The 22432-nt window shown below is 57.4% G+C and overlaps 1 protein-coding gene across 1 annotated transcript; it reads left to right on the forward strand.

Moving 5' to 3' along the window:
* The first annotated feature begins 292 nt into the window (after positions 1 to 292).
* Positions 293 to 19332, forward strand: BPIFB2 (BPI fold containing family B member 2). The gene is made up of 16 exons (XM_059707571.1): positions 293 to 333; positions 1060 to 1210; positions 3401 to 3494; positions 4995 to 5099; positions 5806 to 5952; positions 7502 to 7562; positions 11500 to 11560; positions 13859 to 13950; positions 14193 to 14378; positions 14605 to 14658; positions 15207 to 15377; positions 15889 to 15956; positions 16095 to 16140; positions 16908 to 16971; positions 17289 to 17365; positions 19158 to 19332. The coding sequence occupies exons 2-16, from the start codon at positions 1102 to 1104 to the stop codon at positions 19197 to 19199; spliced, it is 1377 nt and encodes a 458-aa protein (XP_059563554.1). The 5' UTR covers positions 293 to 333; positions 1060 to 1101; the 3' UTR covers positions 19200 to 19332.
* The last annotated feature ends 3100 nt before the right edge of the window (positions 19333 to 22432 follow it).

Raw genomic sequence — 22432 nt, forward strand, 5'->3', positions numbered from 1 at the left:
CTGGAGTGATGAGAGGACCCAACTGGGAGCAGACCTCCTTCCAGAGATCTCGTGCCATTCAAAGCCCCACAGCTGCCCAACCCAGGGTCTTGCAGTGGTTGGCATCCGGGGCAGCGACGTGGCAGCCCCACTGCCCATGTGGGATAAGACACTTTGGCACAGGCCATGTTTGCAGGGAAAACACTTGCAACCACAAGCAAACCTGTCCCTCCCCACATCCCTTCCCAGGAGGCCCTGCATACCAGGGAGCCTATAAAGCAGCTCCCATACCTGCCTGGGCAGTTGAGGGCTTGTCTGGGGCTGGCAGTCCACCTGTCCCAGGAACTGCCTGAGGTAGGACTCAGGAGGGGCTGGCACTCTTCCAAGGAGGAACCTCAACTTCTCCATCTGTTCGGTGGGGACACTACTTTCAGCCGCCTTCTGCAGAAGGGCCCATCCTGCTGTTGCTGTGGGACTCTGGGGAAGTGCTCCCCACTGGGACTCATCCCAGCTGACCAGTGGCCCCTCATTCCCACCTAGCTTCCTCTCCCTGAATTGGACACAGATCTGCCACTTGGCTGGGCTGGGGTTGGGAGGGGCAAGCGGCGGGGGGGTGAAGAGGCCCACTTTCTGGACATTCCTTACTTGACACAGAACAAGATGGGGACAGGAGCCACCCCAGGCCCTCCCCTGGCTGGGTTTGGACAGCTGGGCCCCAGAATGGGCTGTCACACAGGGCTGACTCCCGGCATCAGGTGACACAGCCCTGGGCCCCAGGGTGGCGGGCCGAGCTTCAGTCTCCCCATCTGTGAGTCTCACCATCCTCCTTGGCATGGCGTGGGTCCCCGTTTTCTGTGTGGCTGTAGGCAAGGCCATGTCTTCTCTGGGCCTAGGGGCCGTTTCCCACCCAGATCCCTCGTGGTTGCTGACAAAGCAGGCTGGGGAAGGCGATTCTTCCAACGCCGAGATGCAAACCTGTGTGTGCGGCCTGGGGTAGGGCCGGGATCGCCATTCAGGGCTTTTGACCTCTGGCTGGGAGTGGGATCTGGACGAGCTCCCTGATGCTTGTCCCCACCCCAGCCCACAGATTTTTGGGGGGCAGCGACCAGGACACGGACCGCCATGGCTCGGACACGCAGGCTGGGCCTGCTGCTGGCGCTGCTGTTGCCCGTGGTCGGCGCCTCCATGCCGAGCACCGTGGTCAGACTCAACAAGGCGATGCTGAGCTACGGTAAGAGGGGCGCCGCCGTGCTGCCCCACGCGTGTCTGTCACGAGCATGTGCGAGTGAGTCCATGTCAGCATGTATGTGCCATTCTAAGTGTGTGCGTGTTCCTATGAACTCAAAGGCCCCCGAGGACCCGGATCTTACCTGTCACTGTGCCCCTGGGTCCCAGACCGTTTCTGACACAGTGCTTCTCAACAAATATTACGTGAATGCGTGAGTGGGGCGTATGTCGTGCCCCATACGCCAGTGTGCCCGCATGATTGTGCTCGCGGGCCTAAGTGGGGTAGGCATGGGTCAGTTTGGCAACTTTTGCCTGTGTGTGTGTCTGTGTGTAAGTTTGAAAATTCATGGAGATGTATCCTCATGTGTACTCGAGTGTCGGGTGGGTGCCTAACCATGGGCGTGTGTGCAAATGCCCTGGTGCACGGAGGTGTGTGTGGCCATGTGTGCATGGGGGTGTCCGTGTGTACATGCGTGCCGGGGAAGGCATGTCTAGCGTGGCACTGGGGGAGCGTTCTGGAGTTAGATCCCTGCTGGGCTCACAGTGAGAAGAACTATCCCCTCGCCTGGTCCAACCCAGGCCTCTGTCCTACGACCCCACCCCATCCCCTGGGGAAGGCACAATGAGGAAACCTAGGTGCAGGGAGGGACAAAAGCTGTCCCCCAGCTGCCCAGGGAGGCTTTCGAGGTCTTGAAGCTGGGTTAGGGGTGAGAAATCAGAAGCTGTTTCTCCTGAGGCCAGACTACAGCGTGAGGGACTCGGGGCAGAGAGTAGAAAGGACGGTCAGTGGCCCAGGCCACGAAGCAGTGAGGCAGTGGCTCAGGGAGGCAGCAGGGTCCCCTGACGCTTACACAGCCTTTCAGCACCTTGTATCTGGGCAGATGGACAGGTGATGAAAGGGGTCAGTGATCCGTGTTACGGTGTGACTGGCATGCGGTCCCAGGCACGGATGCCTTCGGGCAGGGACACGAGGCCAGTGCCCTCCGCCGGCACCTTCTCCCCACCTCGCCCATGTGAGCCTCCTTTGTCTGGAGAGCCTCCAGGTGCACCTGCCCGTGTTTGTTCTGGGCGGAAATCTGGCAGGAGGCCCATGCCCTACGCACCTCTTTCCACCGCCAGGCTGGGTGGCTTCTTAGCAGTGTCCTCCATCTCCTTCCGAAAGCCTAGAGGGCAAGAATGCATTGTAGAGGCAGTCCAGAGGCCTGGTGTGAGCCTCGGCTCAGCCACAGAGGGTCAGGCTGGAGAGCAGGGCACTGGGGACCTAGAGACCACTGCCTTTGTGCTTGGGTCTGGGGAAACTGAGGCCCAGAGAGGTCCCGGGACTCCCCCAGGTCCCACAGTGAGTCTGAGCGGGGTTCGGGCCTCTCAACCCTTCATTTGATGGTGCTCTCGCGCAGCACCACCCCCGTCTTTTAATTCCACTCCCATTTAGTCAGCACCTCCCTTGGCCCAGCAGTACAGGTGTGTGAGGAAACCCAGGGCCTGGGGCGCCAGGTGTTTTGGCCCCGGTCTGACTTCTCCTTGCCAGGTGTCCTCAACTCTTGGTAAACTGGGCATAATACAGTACCTATGGCATAGAGCTGTGAGGAACAGCCTGGCACAAAGGAGGCATATAGAATGGCAGCCACTGTTATCCCAAAACATGCACAGCAACGGGGAGAGCTAACATGAATTGTGTGCTGAGCCGTCACAAGGACCCTAAGTGACGGGTGCCATTATCATCACTGCAAACTTACAGGCAAGGAAACGGAGGCACAGAGCAGCCACACAGACAGGAGCGGAGCTGAGACTTGCACCCAGAACTGGTGGGACTCCAGAGTTCTCAGCCCCCAGCCCCCAGACCGCCCCGCCCCTGTTTGATTGGGAGGCCCCTTTGTCGGGGCTCCAGAGGAGGTGGGACCCCATCAGAGTCTTGGAAAAGGGCCAAGGATGTTATTGTTTCTGGGGAGCGGCGTCGAACAAGTGGGATTCGGAGAGACAGAGAGAGGGGAAAGGCATGCCTTTGGGGCCTGGTGTGAGCAGTGACCCGAGGAGGCTCATGGGGAGTGAGCTGGCCTCCATCTGCCCCGTGACAAGCCCTCCCCTTCCGGTCTCTGAGGCCTCTCCGCTCAGGCCCCGGGGCAGATGGCGGGTGGTGTGGTCTCCCCGGGGGCTCCGGAGAGCAGCCTAACCTCGCCCTGCTCTGGCCCCACAGTGTCTGAATCAGGAAAAGCCCCTCTCCAGCGGGCCATGCAGGTCACTGTCCCGCATTTCCTGGACCGGAGTGGAGAGGTGCTTCGGCCCACCAGGTGAGTGCTGCCGTCCTCTCACCACTGGGACGATGGCTCCAGCCCCCCAGTGTACAGGGAGTGCTTCCCTCACCAGGCTAGACACTCCCACCCACGAGATGAGTGGTCACAGGAGGACTTAGGAGATGGGCCCAAGATGGACACAGGGGACTCGTGCCTCTGAATTGGTAGATGTCTGCCCCTAGGGGCCAAGACTGGGTCCCCAGGGCTGGCAGCACCCTTGGTCCCTTCCTCCAAAAGCTAGACATGGAATTTAGGGCACAAGCCTGAGTCTACTTTCCCTCCACACCCCTTGGTAGTGCACAGAGACTCACTGACAGCCACAGGGAGGGGCTGGGCCAGCCGACCCCATCCACGTGGGTGCACAGGCTCACTCTTGCCAGATCTTTGGATTCCCGAGAGAAGTTATAAAATCTATCAATTTTTGAATGATGGCAACTAGTTAAACATTTTAAAACTTTAAAACACTGGGTGGGTAAAAGAGCAGCTGGAGAGACCCCCAGTTTGAGGCCCCGCGGCTGGTTGGTAATGGTGGAGAACTGGGCACGACATCAATACCCCAAATCAAGATTCCTAAATGATGTGCATTCTGGCCACACCACAGACAGCGCACTGCCATCTATAATAATAAAAGTGTAATATGCTAATTAGCCGGGACGAAGCCATGGCTGCAGCGGCTGCAAGGGCGGGATCCAGGCCGCCACCCGCAGCTGTGAGGGAGGACCGAGGCAGCCGCCTGCAAGGCCGACTCTTGCTCTAATTCCGTGCATCAGGCCTCTAGTTTAGATATAATGCTGAGGGTTGTTGTTTGTAGATGTGGGAACACATCCCAGGCGGTTGTCAAGTGAAAAGAGCAGGTTCTAGGTCAGCCTGTGGCCTAAGGATGGAGGCATGTTACCCAAGTGCTAAGAGTGAGGGTTTTGAGGGTGGAGTTTGGATGTGACTTTTAAAATTTATACCATTTGTAGTGTCTGAATCACCTGCCCCTCACTACTATGCAGGGAAAATATGACTTTCATTTAGAAAAAAAAAGAGAGAAATTATAGGCTACTTGAAAAGTGCTTAGCAATCAGAACAGACAGCTTTGAAGGGAGTGAGTTTTCCATGGTGGGAGGGCTCCAAGCCCAAGTTGTTGGCTAGAATGGTATAGGGGGGATTTCTGCCTTCTGTGGATCTTGAAGTCTTTCTTCCCCCACCTTCCCAGCTTTCCAGACCTCAGTCAGACACTAAAATCCCTCCAAGACCTGAGAAATCATCTCACCCCATTCCCGTCCAGTGCTAGGGTGCTCTCTGCGTCTTTTTCTTACAAACTGGTTGCCCATGCATGGCTCGCATGCCCCTAAGACAGAGAACTCACTGCCTATTCCTCATCCCGTGTTTCCGAAAGCGTTCTTTATAACGTCGACAGTGTGGATATGGGTCTGGCTCAGAGTACCCACCCCAGAGTCGATTCCATGGTTTCATGGGAGCTGCCTTGTCACCTCCACTCCTACCCTGCAGGGTCCAGATTCTGAATGTCCAGGTGCTCCGCCTTCAGCTGAAATTCGTTGATGGTGTTGGGGTACGGTTGTTCGCAGCAGCCAATTTTACTATCAAGGTCTTTCGGTGAGTGAGTCTCCTTGTTGTGGGGGGGGGGGATAATCAGAGTCATTTCACTTTTCCAGCCCTCAGTTTTCTCCTCTGTAAAATGGGATGAATCTTCGCAGCAAGACTATGAGGGTTGAAGCGAAGGGATTCATTGCTGTAATGAAAATTATGCCCCCCTTTCACAGTGCAAGGCACATAATAGGTGCTCAATAAACTTAACTATGAGAATTATTTCTGTGCATCAGAAATAATTTACTAGTAAGTTTCAAACTAGGAGCTGGGCCTTCAGAGAGATCTCTTATTTTAACGCCTCTGTCCTGACACTACCCTTTTATTAGGCTTACTGAGGGCCAGGCTGCAGGCAGGGTGTTTTCATATGACTACCTCATGGAAAACCCTGTGAGATCGGTGCCCCAATCTTATGCCCACTTTGCAGAAGAGGAAGCTGAGGCTCAGCGTGGGGAATGACTGGCCCCGGGTCTTGTGGTGAGGGGGTATGGGGAGCCAGAGTTCATACCTACCCACTAGGTATAGGCGTGACCCTGAGTAACGTCTGTGGCCCTGAGTGGAGTTTGGGGCACTCCCGTGGGATCATTTTGTGCTGAGGGTCCTGCCTGTTTCAAGTTGGGGGCAGGCTTGGGCTGTGGGTTTACAGGATCTCGCATTGGTCAGCGTGGGCTCTGCTGGGCGGTGCTGCTGGGGCTCAAGAATGGCATCTCCGTAGAGTCCCAGAGCCCCTGGAGCTGATCCTGCCCGCGGTGCTGCAGGCGGATGCCCGTGTGGACCAGGGCTCCATCGGGACGCCCGTGGTCAGCATCTCCTCCTGCTTCTCACTCTTCAACAAAGCCATCGTGTTAGACGGCGGTCACAGGTGGGTGCCCGGGCTGCGGTCATTCTTGAGCTTCCTGCTCACGCCCTCATCCAATCGCCACAACGGGCCTAGATCTCCAGTATCACACCTGTTTCATGGCTGAGCACGCTGAGCCTCAGAGAGGGGGAAGGACAGTGAGTATGCACCCAAGGTCACACAGTGAGCATGCAGCCCCTGCCGTGTCCCCTCCGCCTCCCAGCCTGCACCGTGCGACAATGCACACAAACATACTATATTTGAAAGGATTCTGGGCTGATGCCTCTTTTGGGGATTTCAGAGGGCTGCCCCTCCCTGCAGAGATGGGGAGCCTGAGGCTCAGGGGGGCGGGCTCCTGCCAAGCTCTCCCTGTGTCAGGTGGCCCGCTCATGTCCTCATCGAAAGCTCGCAGCAGCTCCCGCCGCCAGAGCGCCTGCTGTGTGCCGGGTCCGGTCCGGCCCTTTCTGTCTCACAGTAATCCCACCAGGAGCGCGCCAGCACTGCCCTCATTTTACAGAATGACAAGCTGAGGCGCAGAGCAGTTAAGTGACTTGCCTCAGGTCACACAGCTGGCAAATGGTGGAGTTCAACCCCCCACAGGCTGACTAACCCACTGCTTGTGAACCCGCTGCATTACATCGCCCCCTTCCCACACGTGCGCAGGGCTCACTGAGGCCGGTGAGCACTTCAGACGGGACTTTTTCCCAGAGAAGAGTTGGGTATAAATTCATTCCTGCTTGTGTCCCATGGGCATCACGTGGGACTCACATCCCTTCACAGTCCTCGCGCGTGGTGGCTGTTCACAGAATGGAATCCCCGAGGTGGATGGCATCAAAAGCGCAGATGCCATTCTCCCACCTCCCCCAGGGGCACTTGAGTGAGTTTGGGCGGCAGCTCGGAGCAACATTTCAGCAGGTTTCCTAGGAATCCCTGTGGAGATGCATCAACTTAGACCAGTGGTCGGCAAACTCATTAGTCAACAGAGCCAAATATCAACAGTACAATGACTGAAATGTATTTTGAGAGCCAAATTTTTTAAACTTAAACTATAAAGGTAGGTACATTGGTATTAACTTAATTAGGGTACTCCTAAGGCTTAGGAAGAGCCACACTCAAGGGGCCAAAGAGCCGCATGTGGCTCGTGAGCCGCAGTTTGCCGGCCATGGACTTAGACCCACCACTCATTGTTCAGAGGGGACGGGCCCAGAGCCAGGGAGGAACTTTCTGACAGAGACCTGGAGCCCAAGCGGGGAGCACCCCGCTTCACTGGGCTCCAAGTGGCCACGGACATGGCGGGCCCAGCTTTCCCAACACCCTGTCTGTCTCCCCGAAGCCTAGCCTCATTTTCACGTCTCAAGCCTTGAGCCACGTCCAAACCTTGAGACCAATGACCTCTTCTTTGAGGCTCAGTTTCCTCATCTATAGGGGCAACTGTGCCAGCACCGTGTCCAGCCCATGGCAGGTGTGGAATGGGGATCACTGGCCCCTGACCGAGGGAGAGATGCCGCTCCCAGACTGTGGCTTTGCCAAAAGAGACAGCCCCAAGCGCACCCTGTCCTTGTCTCTTCCTTAGTGCGCCCCCTGAGCTGCTGGTCCGGGTGCAGAAACACATCAGAGCCGTCCTGTACAACAAGGTAAACACTCCTGCTGGGTCTCTGGGGAAGGAAAGCATCACTGTCCTCAGCGGGCGTGAATGCAGGGGCATTGCAGGCACAGTGGGGATGCAGGCACAGGGGGGATGCAGGCACAGGGGGGATGCAGGCACAGGGGGGATGCAGGCACAGGGGGATGCAGGCACAGGGGGGATGCAGGCACAGGGGGGATGCAGGCACAGGGGGGGTTGCAGGCACAGGGGGGGATGCAGGCACAGGGGGGTTGCAGGCACAGGGGGGGGATGCAGGCACAGGGGGGATGCAGGCACAGGGGGGGATGCAGGCACAGGGGGGATGCAGGCACAGGGGGATGCAGGCACAGGGGGGATGCAGGCACAGGGGGGATGCAGGCACAGGGGGGGTTGCAGGCACAGGGGGGGATGCAGGCACAGGGGGGTTGCAGGCACAGGGGGGGGATGCAGGCACAGGGGGGATGCAGGCACAGGGGGGGATGCAGGCACAGGGGGGGATGCAGGCACAGGGGGGATGCAGGCACAGGGGGGATGCAGGCACAGGGGGGGATGCAGGCACAGGGGGGTTGCAGGCACAGGGGGGGGATGCAGGCACAGGGGGGATGCAGGCACAGGGGGGGATGCAGGCACAGGGGGGATGCAGGCACAGGGGGGGATGCAGGCACAGGGGGGGTTGCAGGCACAGGGGGGGATGCAGGCACAGGGGGGTTGCAGGCACAGGGGGGATGCAGGCACAGGGGGGGATGCAGGCACAGGGGGGATGCAGGCACAGGGGGATGCAGGCACAGGGGGGATGCAGGCACAGGGGGGGTTGCAGGCACAGGGGGGATGCAGGCACAGGGGGGATGCAGGCACAGGGGGGTTGCAGGCACAGGGGGGATGCAGGCACAGGGGGGGATGCAGGCACAGGGGGGATGCAGGCACAGGGGGATGCAGGCACAGGGGGGATGCAGGCACAGGGGGGGTTGCAGGCACAGGGGGGATGCAGGCACAGGGGGGATGCAGGCACAGGGGGGGATGCAGGCACAGGGGGGGATGCAGGCACAGGGGGGATGCAGGCACAGGGGGGATGCAGGCACAGGGGGGGGATGCAGGCACAGGGGGGTTGCAGGCACAGGGGGGGATGCAGGCACAGGGGGGATGCAGGCACAGGGGGGATGCAGGCACAGGGGGGATGCAGGCACAGGGGGGATGCAGGCACAGGGGGGGATGCAGGCACAGGGGGGATGCAGGCACAGGGGGGGATGCAGGCACAGGGGGGGTTGCAGGCACAGGGGGGATGCAGGCACAGGGGGGTTGCAGGCACAGGGGGGATGCAGGCACAGGGGGGGATGCAGGCACAGGGGGGATGTAGGCACAGGGGGATGCAGGCACAGGGGGGATGCAGGCACAGGGGGGGTTGCAGGCACAGGGGGGTTGCAGGCACAGGGGGGATGCAGGCACAGGGGGGGTTGCAGGCACAGGGGGGTTGCAGGCACAGGGGGGATGCAGGCACAGGGGGGGATGCAGGCACAGGGGGGGGATGCAGGCACAGGGGGGATGTAGGCACAGGGGGATGCAGGCACAGGGGGGATGCAGGCACAGGGGGGGGATGCAGGCACAGGGGGGATGCAGGCACAGGGGGGGATGCAGGCACAGGGGGGATGCAGGCACAGGGGGTTGCAGGCACAGGGGGGGGATGCAGGCACAGGGGGGGATGCAGGCACAGGGGGGGATGCAGGCACAGGGGGGATGCAGGCACAGGGGGGGATGCAGGCACAGGGGGGGATGCAGGCACAGGGGGGTTGCAGGCACAGGGGGGGGATGCAGGCACAGGGGGGATGCAGGCACAGGGGGGGATGCAGGCACAGGGGGGATGCAGGCACAGGGGGGGATGCAGGCACAGGGGGGGTTGCAGGCACAGGGGGGGATGCAGGCACAGGGGGGTTGCAGGCACAGGGGGGATGCAGGCACAGGGGGGATGCAGGCACAGGGGGGTTGCAGGCACAGGGGGGATGCAGGCACAGGGGGGGATGCAGGCACAGGGGGGATGTAGGCACAGGGGGATGCAGGCACAGGGGGGATGCAGGCACAGGGGGGGATGCAGGCACAGGGGGGATGTAGGCACAGGGGGATGCAGGCACAGGGGGGATGCAGGCACAGGGGGGGATGCAGGCACAGGGGGGGATGCAGGCACAGGGGGGATGCAGGCACAGGGGGGATGCAGGCACAGGGGGGGTTGCAGGCACAGGGGGGTTGCAGGCACAGGGGGGATGCAGGCACAGGGGGGGATGCAGGCACAGGGGGGGGATGCAGGCACAGGGGGGATGCAGGCACAGGGGGGGATGCAGGCACAGGGGGGATGTAGGCACAGGGGGGATGTAGGCACAGGGGGATGCAGGCACAGGGGGGGATGCAGGCACAGGGGGGATGCAGGCACAGTGGGGATGTAGGCACAGGGGGGATGCAGGCACAGGGGGGATTGCAGGCACAGGGGGGATTGCAGGCACAGGGGGGATGCAGGCACAGGGGGGGATGCAGGCACAGGGGGGATGTAGGCACAGGGGGATGCAGGCACAGGGGGGGATGCAGGCACAGGGGGGGATGCAGGCACAGGGGGGTTGCAGGCACAGGGGGGGTTGCAGGCACAGGGGGGTTGCAGGCACAGGGGGGTTGCAGGCACAGGGGGGATGCAGGCACAGGGGGGGATGCAGGCACAGGGGGGGATGCAGGCACAGGGGGGGATGCAGGCACAGGGGGGATGCAGGCACAGGGGGGATGCAGGCACAGGGGGGGATGCAGGCACAGAGAGGATTGTGGTGGTTGCGGCTTTTTTTTCTTTTCGAAGGCCCTGAGGGGGCTCCCCAACTTTCCCCATGAGAGCAGGAAAGCGGCGCCAAGGGCAGTGATGGGGAAGCCCAAACAAGGGCGGTTTGAGGGTGGCAGGGAAGGAGGCTCATTCTCTTGGGCCAGCCCCAATCTCATGCAAGAGGGTGGTATGGGGATGATGCTCTGAGGGCCATGTGGCCGTGAAAATGAGAACGGACAAGGGCATGGGCCCTGGAGCCAGATGTGGCCTAGGTTCGAATTCCCCTTCCCCTCAGCTGCGATCCTTGGGCAAGTTGCCTAACCTCCCTCTGCCCCCGATTCTACATCTCCAATGCAGAGGTGGGCTGGCTGTGGGGTTAAGTGCATTAACTTCCATGGAGAAGTCGGGACAGCCTGGGCGGTGTGAGTGATGCTGCCACTGTTACTGTTTTAGCTCTCGTCATGAGCTGCCTGTGGCTGACTTGGGCCCACTGCTGACAGGAGCCGGTTCTCCATCTCTGCCCCTTCCTACCGCATCCCCACCTCCTTTAAGAGGCAGGAGCAGAGACTAAAATAACCCTCTGCGTGCCATCCCCCCATCTTGCAGATGAGAAAACTGAGGTTCGAGGGCTGAAGGAGGCACAGCCTGACCTGGCCCTCTCCTCTGCCTCCTGGCCATGCCTGGCCAGCCTCACCAGCTCTAGCCTGGACCAGACAGTGACCACCCCCCGGCCTTGCAGTCTCTCCTCTGCCCCACCTTCTATCACAGTGACCCCAGCTTAATACGCTTCTCTGGCTGCCCACTCTGCCCAGAACACTGGTCTCCCTGGCCTGCCTCCACCATGGGTAGCATCCTTCCACCAGTTGGTCCTCTATGCAGCAGGCTCCCTGCCTCAATGCCCAGGCCCTGCTCTGGCCACCTCTGCTGTCCTCTACAGTCCTGTTCTTTCCTCGGTGCCCAGGGGCCCCAGCTTCCCCTCTGACTCCCTGGTGCTCACATGAGGTGCCCGAAGATGCCCACTGGTGGTGGAGGAAGGAAGGGATTCCAAGCCTTGGGGTCCAGTTTGGAGAGGCTTCCAGACTGGGACCCTATATCCTCCCCACTTGCCTCCTCCAGCCCCGAGTGCCGCCCTAACCCAGGCTCCTCTGTCTTGTCGCAGCTGTGTCTGAGCGTCTCCAACCTCGTGCAGGGCCTCAATGTCCACCTGGGAACTTTAATTGGTAAGACCTGGGAGTCCAGGGGGAGACGGAGGGGGACACCTGAGACCCTCTGAGGCCCTTAACACCCATCAAGATCCCCCCTCTGGATCAGGGTAGACTGCTAGGAGGTCAGTTGTAGGATGACTGAACAGTAATTATTATTATTATTTAAAATATATTTTTATTGATTTCATAGAGGAAGGGAGAGAGAAAGAGATAGAAACACTAATGATGTGAGAGAATCATTGGTCACCTGCCTTCCTGCATGCTCTTCACAGGGGATCAAGACCACACCTGGGCACGTGCCCTGACTGGGAATTGAATTGTGACCTCCTGGTTCATAGGTCGATGCTCAACCACTGAGCCACGCTGGCCAGGCTGACTGAACAATTATTGATGGAATCTGGGAGTCTCAAAAATTCTAGAATATCTTTGAATGCTTAGTGCATGTATGCGTGTGTGTGTGTGTGTGTGTGTGTGTGTGTGTGTGTGCATGTGTGCGTGCACGTGTGTGTGTAGGGGAGTACATGCAATTTGCAATGGCCTCCTCCCCAGTCTGGAGAGTCAGAGACCCCTGCTCCCCTGGTTGTGCTCCCACATCTCCCACCACCTTTGCTGGACTCTCTACCTCTCCCCCTTTCAGGGCTCAGGCCCTTATATTCCATTCCTCCTGGGGGTCCCACAGGCTCCTCCAACTCAGCAGGTGCTCAACAGAACTCCAGCTCTTCTGCTCCCAAGTGCCCCTCTCCTGTTCCCCCTCAGGGGCCGCCACCGTCCAGAGTCACAGCTCCCTCTCTTCCCTTCCCGTGGGGCTTGTCCCACCTCTGGTTTTCCCAGGGGTCCTCATTACCAGGGAGCACTAGGAGTTACTAGCGGAGACCCTGTCTTAGGCTCACCCCCCAGGGAACAGATCCTGAGATGAGGCTTTTAGTGTAAGTGGCTCCCTGGGGGTGGTTCCAGGAGCACTGGTTGGGAGGGGAGCAGGGAGACAGGGGAGGCCTGTTAATGAGCAGGCACTGCCCTTGGGGAGCTCCTGACACCGAGTCTCACACCTCTGACATCCATGTATCTACCAACTCCCACCAGTCACCGGTCTCTTCCCCACCACCCCACACCTCCCACTCCCTCAGACGGCGTCCCAGGGGCTGGTAGCCGCAAAGCACAGTCCCCTTAGAAAGGTGGCCACAGTTCGCCTGAAGCAAGGCTCCGTCAGGACCTCATCTTACAATCTGAAACTAAAAGCTATGAGAGTAGGTCAGCCTCAGTTTCTTTTTTTTTTTTTTTTTTTTTTTCCCCCTCAGTTTCTTTTTAGCAGTTTAAATGTTTACCAGCATTTAAGAACTATCTGGCAATGACCTGCCTGCCCGTCGCCACACAGATCAGAGAGTGCATCTTGTTGACAGGTTCTCGGTGAGCCCTGCGCATAAGCCAGGACTTCCTCTGTCCACCCCTCGCCCCCCTGGCCCCCCCCCCGCCCCCGTCCCAGCCTCTTTGGAAGCTGCTCCTATCTGAGGCACACTTTCTCCTATCCCATGGCTTTGCCTGGGGTTCTGGTGTTTCTCCCATGCTGCTGTCACTGACTGTGAGAGCCAGAGCTGGTGGCTATTGGCAGCTGCACTTGACAGTTGGTTAGCTTTGCCTCTGAGACAGGGGTTTGCATCTAACACAACCCTAGGGCCGGTACTGTGCCTTTTGAGTGCCTGTCGGAGGCAGTGTGAGTAGGGGGAGAGAGTGTAGCTTCAGAGTTGGATGGACCTGGTATACAATCCTGGACACAATTGAACTCACCAAACTTTGTGCGTGCAAAGTGTGTGTGTGTGTGTGTGTGTGTGTGTGTGTGTGTGTGTGAGAGAGAGAGAGAGAGAGAGAGAGAGAGAGAGAGAGAGAGAGAGAGAAATGGACTCCTAACCTGGCAGGACTGTGGTGAGGACAGAATGAGAGAGTGTAAGTCAGATGCCTGGACCTTGGTAAATGTGAACTCTCTTCTTTTCCGTGGCTCCTTCTTGCCGTTGGCGGGGGTGTTTGTACCTCGTGCGACCTGTCTCTTTCCTTCTGATTTGGGGTCTTTAGTCTTCCATTGATTGGGAAGCGGAAACTAAAACTGTTAGAGTTGTGTCTACACTAAGAATCAACAGGCCGCGAGCGGCCGAATCGTGGGTGTGCGCACCTGGCAACTTCAGTTTGCTTGCTCAGGGGCCTTTTCCCACCGCGTTTGTTCCTTGGCCTGGGTCCGGCTAAACAAGGGAGCCGGGTGACTGAGTTTTCCGGATCCATGAGGTAAGTGTGCCATCTGTTCTTCTTCATTCTGGTTTCATTCAGGCCTGAAGCCTGTGGGTCCCGAGTCCCAGATCCGCTACTTCATGGTCAGTAAGCCCAACATCACTGAGGACTACATTTCCTTGGATATCAACGTAAGTGCCTCCTTGTCATCCCAGAGCCGGAGGCTTGTTGCCTCTGGAGTCCTTGGTGTTCTGGAAGATTCCTAAGAGAGCAGGGGGGTTGAGGAGAGAAGGCCTGGAATGGCATTCCAGGTGTGCAGCAGGACACATGGCGTCCTGGGATGGGTGGCATCTCAGAGCCCAGGTTCTGTGATGGAGCCATCTCATCTCCTGCTGATGCCCCACTGCTGTTCCTTCCCTCTCCACCCCCATAGGCGGTTCTCTTCCTTCTGGGCAAGCCCATCGTCCTGCCCGTGGATGCCACCCCCTTCATGCTGCCAGAGCATGTGGGCACCAATGGTGCCATGGCAACCGTGGGCCTCTCCCAGGACATGTTTGACTCTGCCCTCCTGCTGCTGCAGAAGGCTGGTTCCCTCAACATGGACATCACAGGACAGCTGGTGAGGGTCAACCTGCAGTCGGGGGCCTGTGGGGTAGGCGTGCCCCTGTGGACCAGCCTGGGGAGACCCCACAGAGGCCAAAGCATGGGTGGGTGAGGTGGATGGAGCTTTGGGGCCAGAGGGAGGCTGGTAGAAGGTTTAAATGAGGGTTGAGGGGAGGCAAGACATGGCCTAGCTTGGGGAGCTGCCACCCTCAAAGCTGTCACGCGTGGGGGACTGATTTCAGAAGTCGGATGACAACCTGCTGAACACCTCTGTGCTGGGCCAGATCATCCCCGAGGTTGGTAACATTTCTGATCATTTTGGGGTCAAGGCTCAGGATTGGGATGGGGGACTCTCTAGGCTGTGGGATCTCCACTGGCTCATATCTATCCCAAGTGGGGTTCAACGGCACCCCCTCCATCTCAGGCATGGCCCTCCTGCTCAGACACCATGCTGTGTTCTCCTCTGTGGAGAAATGCCCAAGCACGGTCTCTGCTTGTAATCTTCTTTCTGCTTCCATTTCCTTATCCATCTTTAAAACCAAGCTAGGGAATTAGCTCCTGGAGGAGGACCAAACCCCTCGTCTTGTCTTGGAGGCTCCTTGAGCTTCTATGGCTTCCGAGCTTCCCTCCCTCCTGGCTCAGATTGCACAGGCCATGCCTCTCTTTATGCTTATTGTCCCATCAGACCCGCATCCCTGAGGGAAGGGGCCTTGGATGGCCCCCCTCTGTGAACCACTAATGTACAAATGACGGCTTGACCAGCCTCAGAGGAATGATGAGGGGAGAGCACAGCCAGCCTTTGCCGCCAGGTGGCCTCCTCCCTCTCTCCCCTCTGGTTCCCCAGGTGGCCCGTCAGTTCCCTGAGCCCATGCCCGTGGTGCTCAAGGTGCGGCTGGGCGGCACGCCCGTGGCCACACTCCACACCAACAACGCTACCCTGCGGCTGCAGCCCTTCGTGGAGGTCCTGGCCTCGGCCTCCAACTCCGCTTTCCATTCCCTTTTCTCCCTCGATGTGGTGAGTGAGGTGGGCTGGGTGGGGCTGGCCAGGAGGGCGTTGGTTGTCAGGGAGACCTCACTTCCTGCCCCAGTCTCCTCATTTGCTCTGCTCTATCCACACGGGTCTCCTTGTTATTCCTTCAATGTTCCAGAATATTTCTGCCTCAGGACCTTGGCACAGGCCATACCCTGTGCCGAGGATACTCTTCCCCTGGCTCTTGCTCTGGCTGGCTTCTCTTCTTTCCGGTTTCAGCCTAAATGCTGGAGCCTTCCTCTAGGTGGCCTTCCGGGACCACCCGGAGAAAGATGGTCCCCATCAGCCCTCTGCACGCCACCACGCTGCCTTCATGGCACCCGCTGCTCCCTGAAGGGATTCCATCTGGTCGCTTTGGTTATTGTTCGCCACTGGCCTGTGCCTCACAAACACCTGAATGAGTGGGGGCATGGGTGGGAGGTGGGGTCGCTGGCGGCCAGCTGAAAGGTCTCACTTGGCCCTGTGCCCTTTGACCCCGCTCTCCCCACTCACCCAGGCAGTAAACCTTAGCCTGCAGCTCTCCGTGTCCAAGGTGAAGCTTCAGGGGACCACATCTGTGTTGGGGTAAGTGAGGCCTCCTGGGCCCAGCAACCTCAGTGTGTGGGCTCACAACTACCCATCACGGAGCCTTGGATGTGGCAGTCATGGCACCGGGGTGGTGGGCACTAGGCCCCTTCCTTAACCCTCCTGCTTCCCTTTCAGGGACGTCAAGCTCACGGTAGCCTCCTCCAATGTGGGCTTCATTGACGTAAGTATGGGGCTGGGGTCTCCAGAGGGGGGCAGGCCATGAGCCTGGGAAAGGGGTACATGTGTACATGTGCTTGTGCACGCATGCACCTGTGTGTGCCACCACAACCAGGCTTCCTCCTGGGGTGCTTGGCGGCAGTGGTCAGTCAGAAGTCCACCCATCGACAGTCTTTCCCATGATGTCTGTCAGCTGGTCAGCCGGTCAGTCAGCCTTGGTTCTTAAGTGCGGTCAGTCAGTTGGCCTGCCTGTCACTCCGCCTGGTGGTCGATGACCTGTCAGCCCAAGAATCACTGAAGCCATGGGTAAATGGGACAGGCCAGCACCAGATGGCGTTGGCTGCTCCGTCAGTCACGTGACCTGGCTGGGCCGGCAGCCACCATGCATCCCTTTGTCCGTTGGCCTGCAAGTCTATATGCTCCATCAGTCTATCTATTGGTTGGTCCATCTGTCAGTCAGCACCAACAGGGCAGCCAGTCACCTGTTGGTCACACCAGGAGCGAGTGTCCGTCAGTCAAGCGCTGGTCTCTCAGCCTCCTCTCAGGCTAGCGGTTCCTGGGTGCTAGTGCTCAGAAGGCGGACCCAGCCCTGGGGGTAGCTGGGCTCTGCTTGAAGCCAGGACAAGGGTGCCCTGCCCTCCTCCCTCCCCCCGTGCCTCTGCCGTCTGTGTGTTCATCTGTGTGTTCATGTGTGGCCTGCCTGTCCATCTCTCCCGGACCCTTGCTGGGGTGGACCTATGGTCCCCCACTTCCCTGGCTCCGCGGCTACAGACGGATCAAATACACGCACTCTTGGGCAACGTGTTTGAGAAGCCCCTGCTGGACCACCTCAATGGTGAGCTCTGCCCTCCCCTCCCTGTGGTCCCTTTAGACCCCTCCTGTCCACACCTACTCCAGGCTCCATCCGGCCCCTTTCCGCCTCCCAGGCTCAGAGGGTAAGAGGGTGGCCTCTGGAGTCCAGCTGCCTATGTACACATCTTGGCTCTGCTGTTTAGCAGCTGTGTGATCTTAGCTACAACTTCCCTTTCTAAGACTCCATTTTCCCTTCTGTAAAGTGGGTATAAACACAAGGACTTCAGCACAGATCTGGTTCCAGGTAGTGCTCTGTCACTGCCTTCCGGCTGAACTTGGTTTCTCTTTTCCTGCCTGTAGCTCTCTTGGGCATGGGGGTTGCCCTTCCCAACGTGGTCAACCTCCACTACGTCACTCCCGAGGTCTTTGTCCACAAGGTGAGAGGCTGTGGGTGTGACCAGAGGGGCCTCCTCAGCCTTTGGGGGGAGGCTGGGCTTCGAGACACTGGGATCACCTCTTTCCCTCTCTCCCCGCTAACGCAAACAGTGGGATCTCAAGGTCAGCCAGGCCTGGGGGTGCCGCCTGCTTCTGCCACGACCACCCCAAGAATCCTTAGCTGCAATGAGATAGAAAATCCAGGATGTCAAGAGACGCTTATGGGAGGGTTTCCCCCACCCTTTAGTCCTCATCAAATACCATACCAGGCCACAATCAGGGGCCTTCAGTTGTCCCTTGACTCTGTGCGCTGGGTGGTTACAGCCCCTTTGGTGTCTGGGGAGGATGACAAAGGGGCTCCTTTTGGTTTTGTACATAAACCTCTGCAGGCTGGATGGGAGAAGGTACTTTGGAACCTTCTAAAATCACTTTCCTTGATCAGAAATTGTGGGCTCAGGGTGAAACTGAATCAAAACAGCTGCCTGGATGAGATTTCACAGCTTCTTCCTGCTTCACCTGGGACATAAACATTTAATATCCTCCTAAATCACTCAGCAAGACATGCACAGGACAGAAAGCTTAGCCAAGGTCCCTCAAGCCCCAAATCTGAATGTTGTTCACCACCCTCCTCCCCAAGTGAGACCCACTGATGTGTTTCCAGAGAGGATACGCTTGCTGCTGAAGAACTACGATCCCTAGGCACTTGTGTGACCCACCTCCCTAAGAAGGAGCACAGAGAGCCAGGGCGACTAGTGGGGATTTCCCCAAGGTTTCCCCAAGCAAGCATGGTCAGTGCTGGCCCACAAATCCAGGCAGCTGGGTCTTTTTATACGTATATATTTTTATTGATTTCAGAGAGGAAGGAAGAGTGAGATAGAAATATCCATGATGAGAGAGAATCATGGATCGGTTGCCTCCTGCAAGTCCCCCACTGGGGATCAAGCCCACAACCCGGGCATGTGCCCCTGACCGGAATCGAACCTGGGACCCTTCAGTTCACAAGCCGACGCTCTATCCACTGAGCCAAACTGGCTAGGGCAAGGCAGCTAGCTGGGTCTTAGGTCAAAGGTCCCTAGACCAGCGCTGTTCAATAGAACTTTCTGCAAGGATGGAACTCTGCGCTGTCCAACACAGTAGCCACTATCAGCCACTGGGCATATGTGGCTCTTTGGCACTTGAAATGTGGCCAGTACAACTGAGGAGCTGAATTTTACAGTTTATTTAATTTTAATTAATTTAAATGTAATTACCCACATGTGGCTAATGGCTACCATATTGGACCACATAAGAGCTACAGATGGGTAAGAACTTGGTCTGGCTTGTTCTCTGCTGGGTCCCCCAGTACCTGACACAGGGCTTGGCTCACAGTAAAGGCTCAGTGAAGATTTGCTGAATGAATGAATGAATGATCAGCAGGCCTGCAGGACATTTCTGCAGTGCATGGTAGAGAGTAGAGGACCTATGGGGAGTGCCTGGCTCTGCTGGGAGACTTGGGTTTGGAGAAGATACTCAATGGTCTGGACTCCCAATCATAAAGCAGAGATGGTGCTGACCATGTATGGATGCTTCAAGTGCAGGCCCCATGCTGAGGGCTCTGTCCGCATGGTCTCACAGCATCCTCCGAGCAGCATTTTCGAGGTGGGTGCTGTTAGTGACAGAGTAGAAAACTGAGCCCAGAGACACACAGCAAGAGTGATAGAGCGTGAACTCAGAGCCAGGCTGAAGGGATAGCTGGGGGTCCTACAGGGCCTTGTGTGGCCTCTGACTTGACTCATGGTTTTCTTTGCCTTGCAGGGCTACGTGGTGATATCCAGTGGACTCTTCTACCAGAACTGAGGCAGGACCACTGGGAGGGCTGAGTGGGCCAGCTGTTTGCCCTGGCGACTCTCTTGCCTCAAGCCACTCAGGAAACCGAGGCAAAGCCACACTTAGTCCTCTCCAGCCAGCTGGATGGCCCAGGCGGGGTTGTTTAATCCCCTCCTTCACTTCCTCCCATCCTGTCTCTCCCTCCTCTTTTCCCCCCTCCCTCTTTCCTTACCTACCGGCTCCTTCCTCCTACCCCCTTCATTGTGGGGAGCAAATTGCTTCTCCAGGCTGTACAGGCCTATCCCCCCTTGCATTAAACATCTTCCCTTGAGCTGCAACTTTCAGCCAAGCCCAGAGAACTCTTTGCGTAACTGGGGCCAGTTCTCTACATGCAGTCCCTGGGTCCTGTCTCTCCGTGGAGCCCCCAAAACTGCTGGGGAGAAGAAGAAGATATGACCCCATCTCTATTGACCTCATCTGTGGACTTCATTACCTCCTTGCCCGAGGGAGCTCATATTTTGAATGAGGACCCGGAGAGGAACACAGATGACCTGGAAGTTTCGAATGCCAGTGACACGTTAGCACTGGGCCTACCTGGCGACATGCTCCATGCCTTTTCCCCTCTACAGCATCACATCCATCTTGCTGCTAGGACCTCATAAGAGCCCTGTGAGTCAGGCAGGCAGGACGTGGAGTCCCATTTCACAGATGCGGGAACAGAGGCCCAGTGAGGGAAGAAATGCACCCAGAGTCTCACCACTGGTGACGACTGATCCCGAGGACTCTTCAGTCTTCCTAGAATCCAGACATAAAATGTCCAGTTCTCTCTTCCATGCACCCGCACCCCCACCTGGAGTTTGTCCTTGAGTCACGAGCCTCAGGTGACAGGGAAGACCCTGCCTTCTCATGTGGCTTCTCCATCTTTGGTTTACTCGGGTCATGAGAGAGTTTTTTGTCTGAAGGAGGCAAGATCCACCTCCTGAGCCTGAGGCCTCACTGAGCATGTCTGAGTCCCTTTCCCTCTGAAAGCTCTTCAAAGTCAGTGGGTCACACATGATAGGCTGGCCCAGGGCAGACGGAGGGCTGCAAACACTAGCAACCACAGCCCTGCGATTTGCTCCCTAGCGACAAGCTAATCTGATACAGGGCTCATGCTTTCCGTTTCCCTGGGGAGGAAAGGGGGTCCCAATTTCCACCATCAGAAAGCGAAATCTTTGGTACTGTGTGACACTAGCCTCGCCCCCTGTGTGGGTTATAGGCTCACCCCTAAAGTCTCAGTGTGAGACAGGCTGGGGGCTTGGACCAGCCCAGAGTCTTGGTGGGGAGGAGGTGATGGGGATGGGGCTGAAGGAGTGGAAAGGGGCAGCCTGTAAAGTCCAACCTCATTATTTCGCTCAGGATCGCATGGCCTTTTTTCATTTGGTTGCTTGTTAATTAATGAATGAACCCTACTTTTATTGGGACTTAACATAGGCTCAGCCCAAGGCTGAGGTGATTTGGAATATGGGAGACAAAAGTTTTAAGACACAGACTGTTAGGTCCACACTGAAAGGAGCCAAGAGCTGTTGTGAGAGTTTAAGGAGTGAAAGGTGAGCGTGATGGGTGGTGCACGCGGGCGGGCTGAATAGCCATCTCAGTCGGTGATGAAAGAAAATTGAATTTATTTAAGGGAAGGGGGTGGGGGGTGGGGTACCCAAATGGAAGGGCTGTGCAGCACTGAGTCAAGGGGACGTTGGGTCCATGAGGGCACCACCCCGGAGCTGGAGTTTCATCCTTCTATGCAGCCACCTGTGGGAAACTTGTGTCCGTGGGTTGGGGGCTGAGCTGGTGGGCTTGGAATGCGGGTGGAATGCGGGTGTGCGATCAGGTTCCTTCAAGGCAGTTTCCGTGCCTTGTACGGCCTGACTCCTGGTGTCCAGGGAGTTTTTCCTGGTCCTTTTTCTCCTGTGGCGGGAAGCTTACAGCCCTAACACAGACCCAGCCCATAAAGGTAGTCACGACCTATAAAAAGGTCATGAGCTCAATATTTAAGGTCCATCTATTAAGCAGTCAGACCAATGATCCAATCTTCCATCTATTCATCTGCCCACCTATCAATGCATGCACCCACCCATCCAGTTGTTCGTTCGTTTATTCATTCATTCATTCATTCATTCATTCATTCATTCATTCATTCATTCATTCATTCATTCATCTATCCTGTCATTCATTTATTCAATCACTTTTTCCGACCAGCTAGAACCTTTGTTTGCATATTGCACAACCGGATGTACTCTGTTGTATAATATATGTGCTTTTAGGAGGAGGGGGATGAAGCGCCTGAGCCACGCTCTGTGCCCAGAAGGAAGCCATGGTCTGTGGAAAGAGAGCTGGCCTGGTCCCTAAGGGACACGACTCAGTCATTCAGTTAGAAATCACAGCTTAAACGGGGGCGTGTAGTATGAAGAATGAGGAACTATGGGAAAAGAGTAACTCTAAGCTGGAAGGAAACTGTATGGGACTCAAGGGCTGAGGGAGAGAACCAGGAAGGAAAAACTTGGAAGGGCTCAGACCTCCCTGGAGAGGATATTGCTCAGCCTCCTGGAGAGCAGAGAAGTTTGCTGTTGGCCTGGTTGGAGCTGGCCCATGGCTGCTGGGCAAACCATGGGCAGCTAAGACCTTCAGAGAGCAGGTGCAAGGGCAGGGGAGGGGGGGAGAGGGAGGAGCCCTGGGGACAGGTAGGGGTTGTGCTTGTCGTTTTAGCACCTGTTCTGTGTGTGACTACGCAGGGGAACCGACAGAGGGGGTGGGGCACTAGATGGGCAAGAGGCCTTCAGAGTGGGTGGGCCAGGGGTGGGGTGTGGTCTGTTCCCAAGGGCTGCATGGGGAAAGGCTGCCAGGTTACAGAGGGATCTCATTCTGGGCTCCAGGAAAGACTCTGTTTCCTTAAAATAATTTTATTTATGTCTGGCCATTGGAACTTGGTTGGACCACTTTACTTGGAATTTAGGATAAGGCAGAATGGCATGACTGTCCTTTTCCTGCTCAAAATTGCTATTATTATTCTGCCCCCTCATTAGACAGAGGATACAACAACAGCCCAGGGAGGTTGAGGGAGCTGGCCACACAGATCCCTGAACCCATGCAAGTAGGTTTCTCCAGCTTCCCATTACCCCATATCCTTCCTGCTCTCCCTCACCCCCCAATACCAGGATGGCTCTGGGAGGAGGCAGGGAGGGGCCAGATGAGCAGAGGCACCCTGGGTAGAATGCAAGCAGGAGGGG

The sequence above is a fragment of the Myotis daubentonii genome, chromosome 8 (genome assembly GCF_963259705.1).
Source record: "Myotis daubentonii chromosome 8, mMyoDau2.1, whole genome shotgun sequence".
NCBI classification, from domain to species: Eukaryota; Metazoa; Chordata; class Mammalia; order Chiroptera; family Vespertilionidae; genus Myotis; species Myotis daubentonii.

Excerpts from the sequence above, each read along its gene's own strand:
- BPIFB2 (XM_059707571.1), top strand. The coding sequence starts at position 1,102 with ATGGCTCGGACACGCAGGCTGGGCCTGCTGCTGGCGCTGCTGTTGCCC. Across the intron at positions 15,378-15,888 it reads CCCTTTTCTCCCTCGATGTG|GCAGTAAACCTTAGCCTGCA; the intron begins GTGAGTGAGGTG and ends CCACTCACCCAG. Across the intron at positions 16,141-16,907 it reads CCAATGTGGGCTTCATTGAC|ACGGATCAAATACACGCACT; the intron begins GTAAGTATGGGG and ends CCGCGGCTACAG.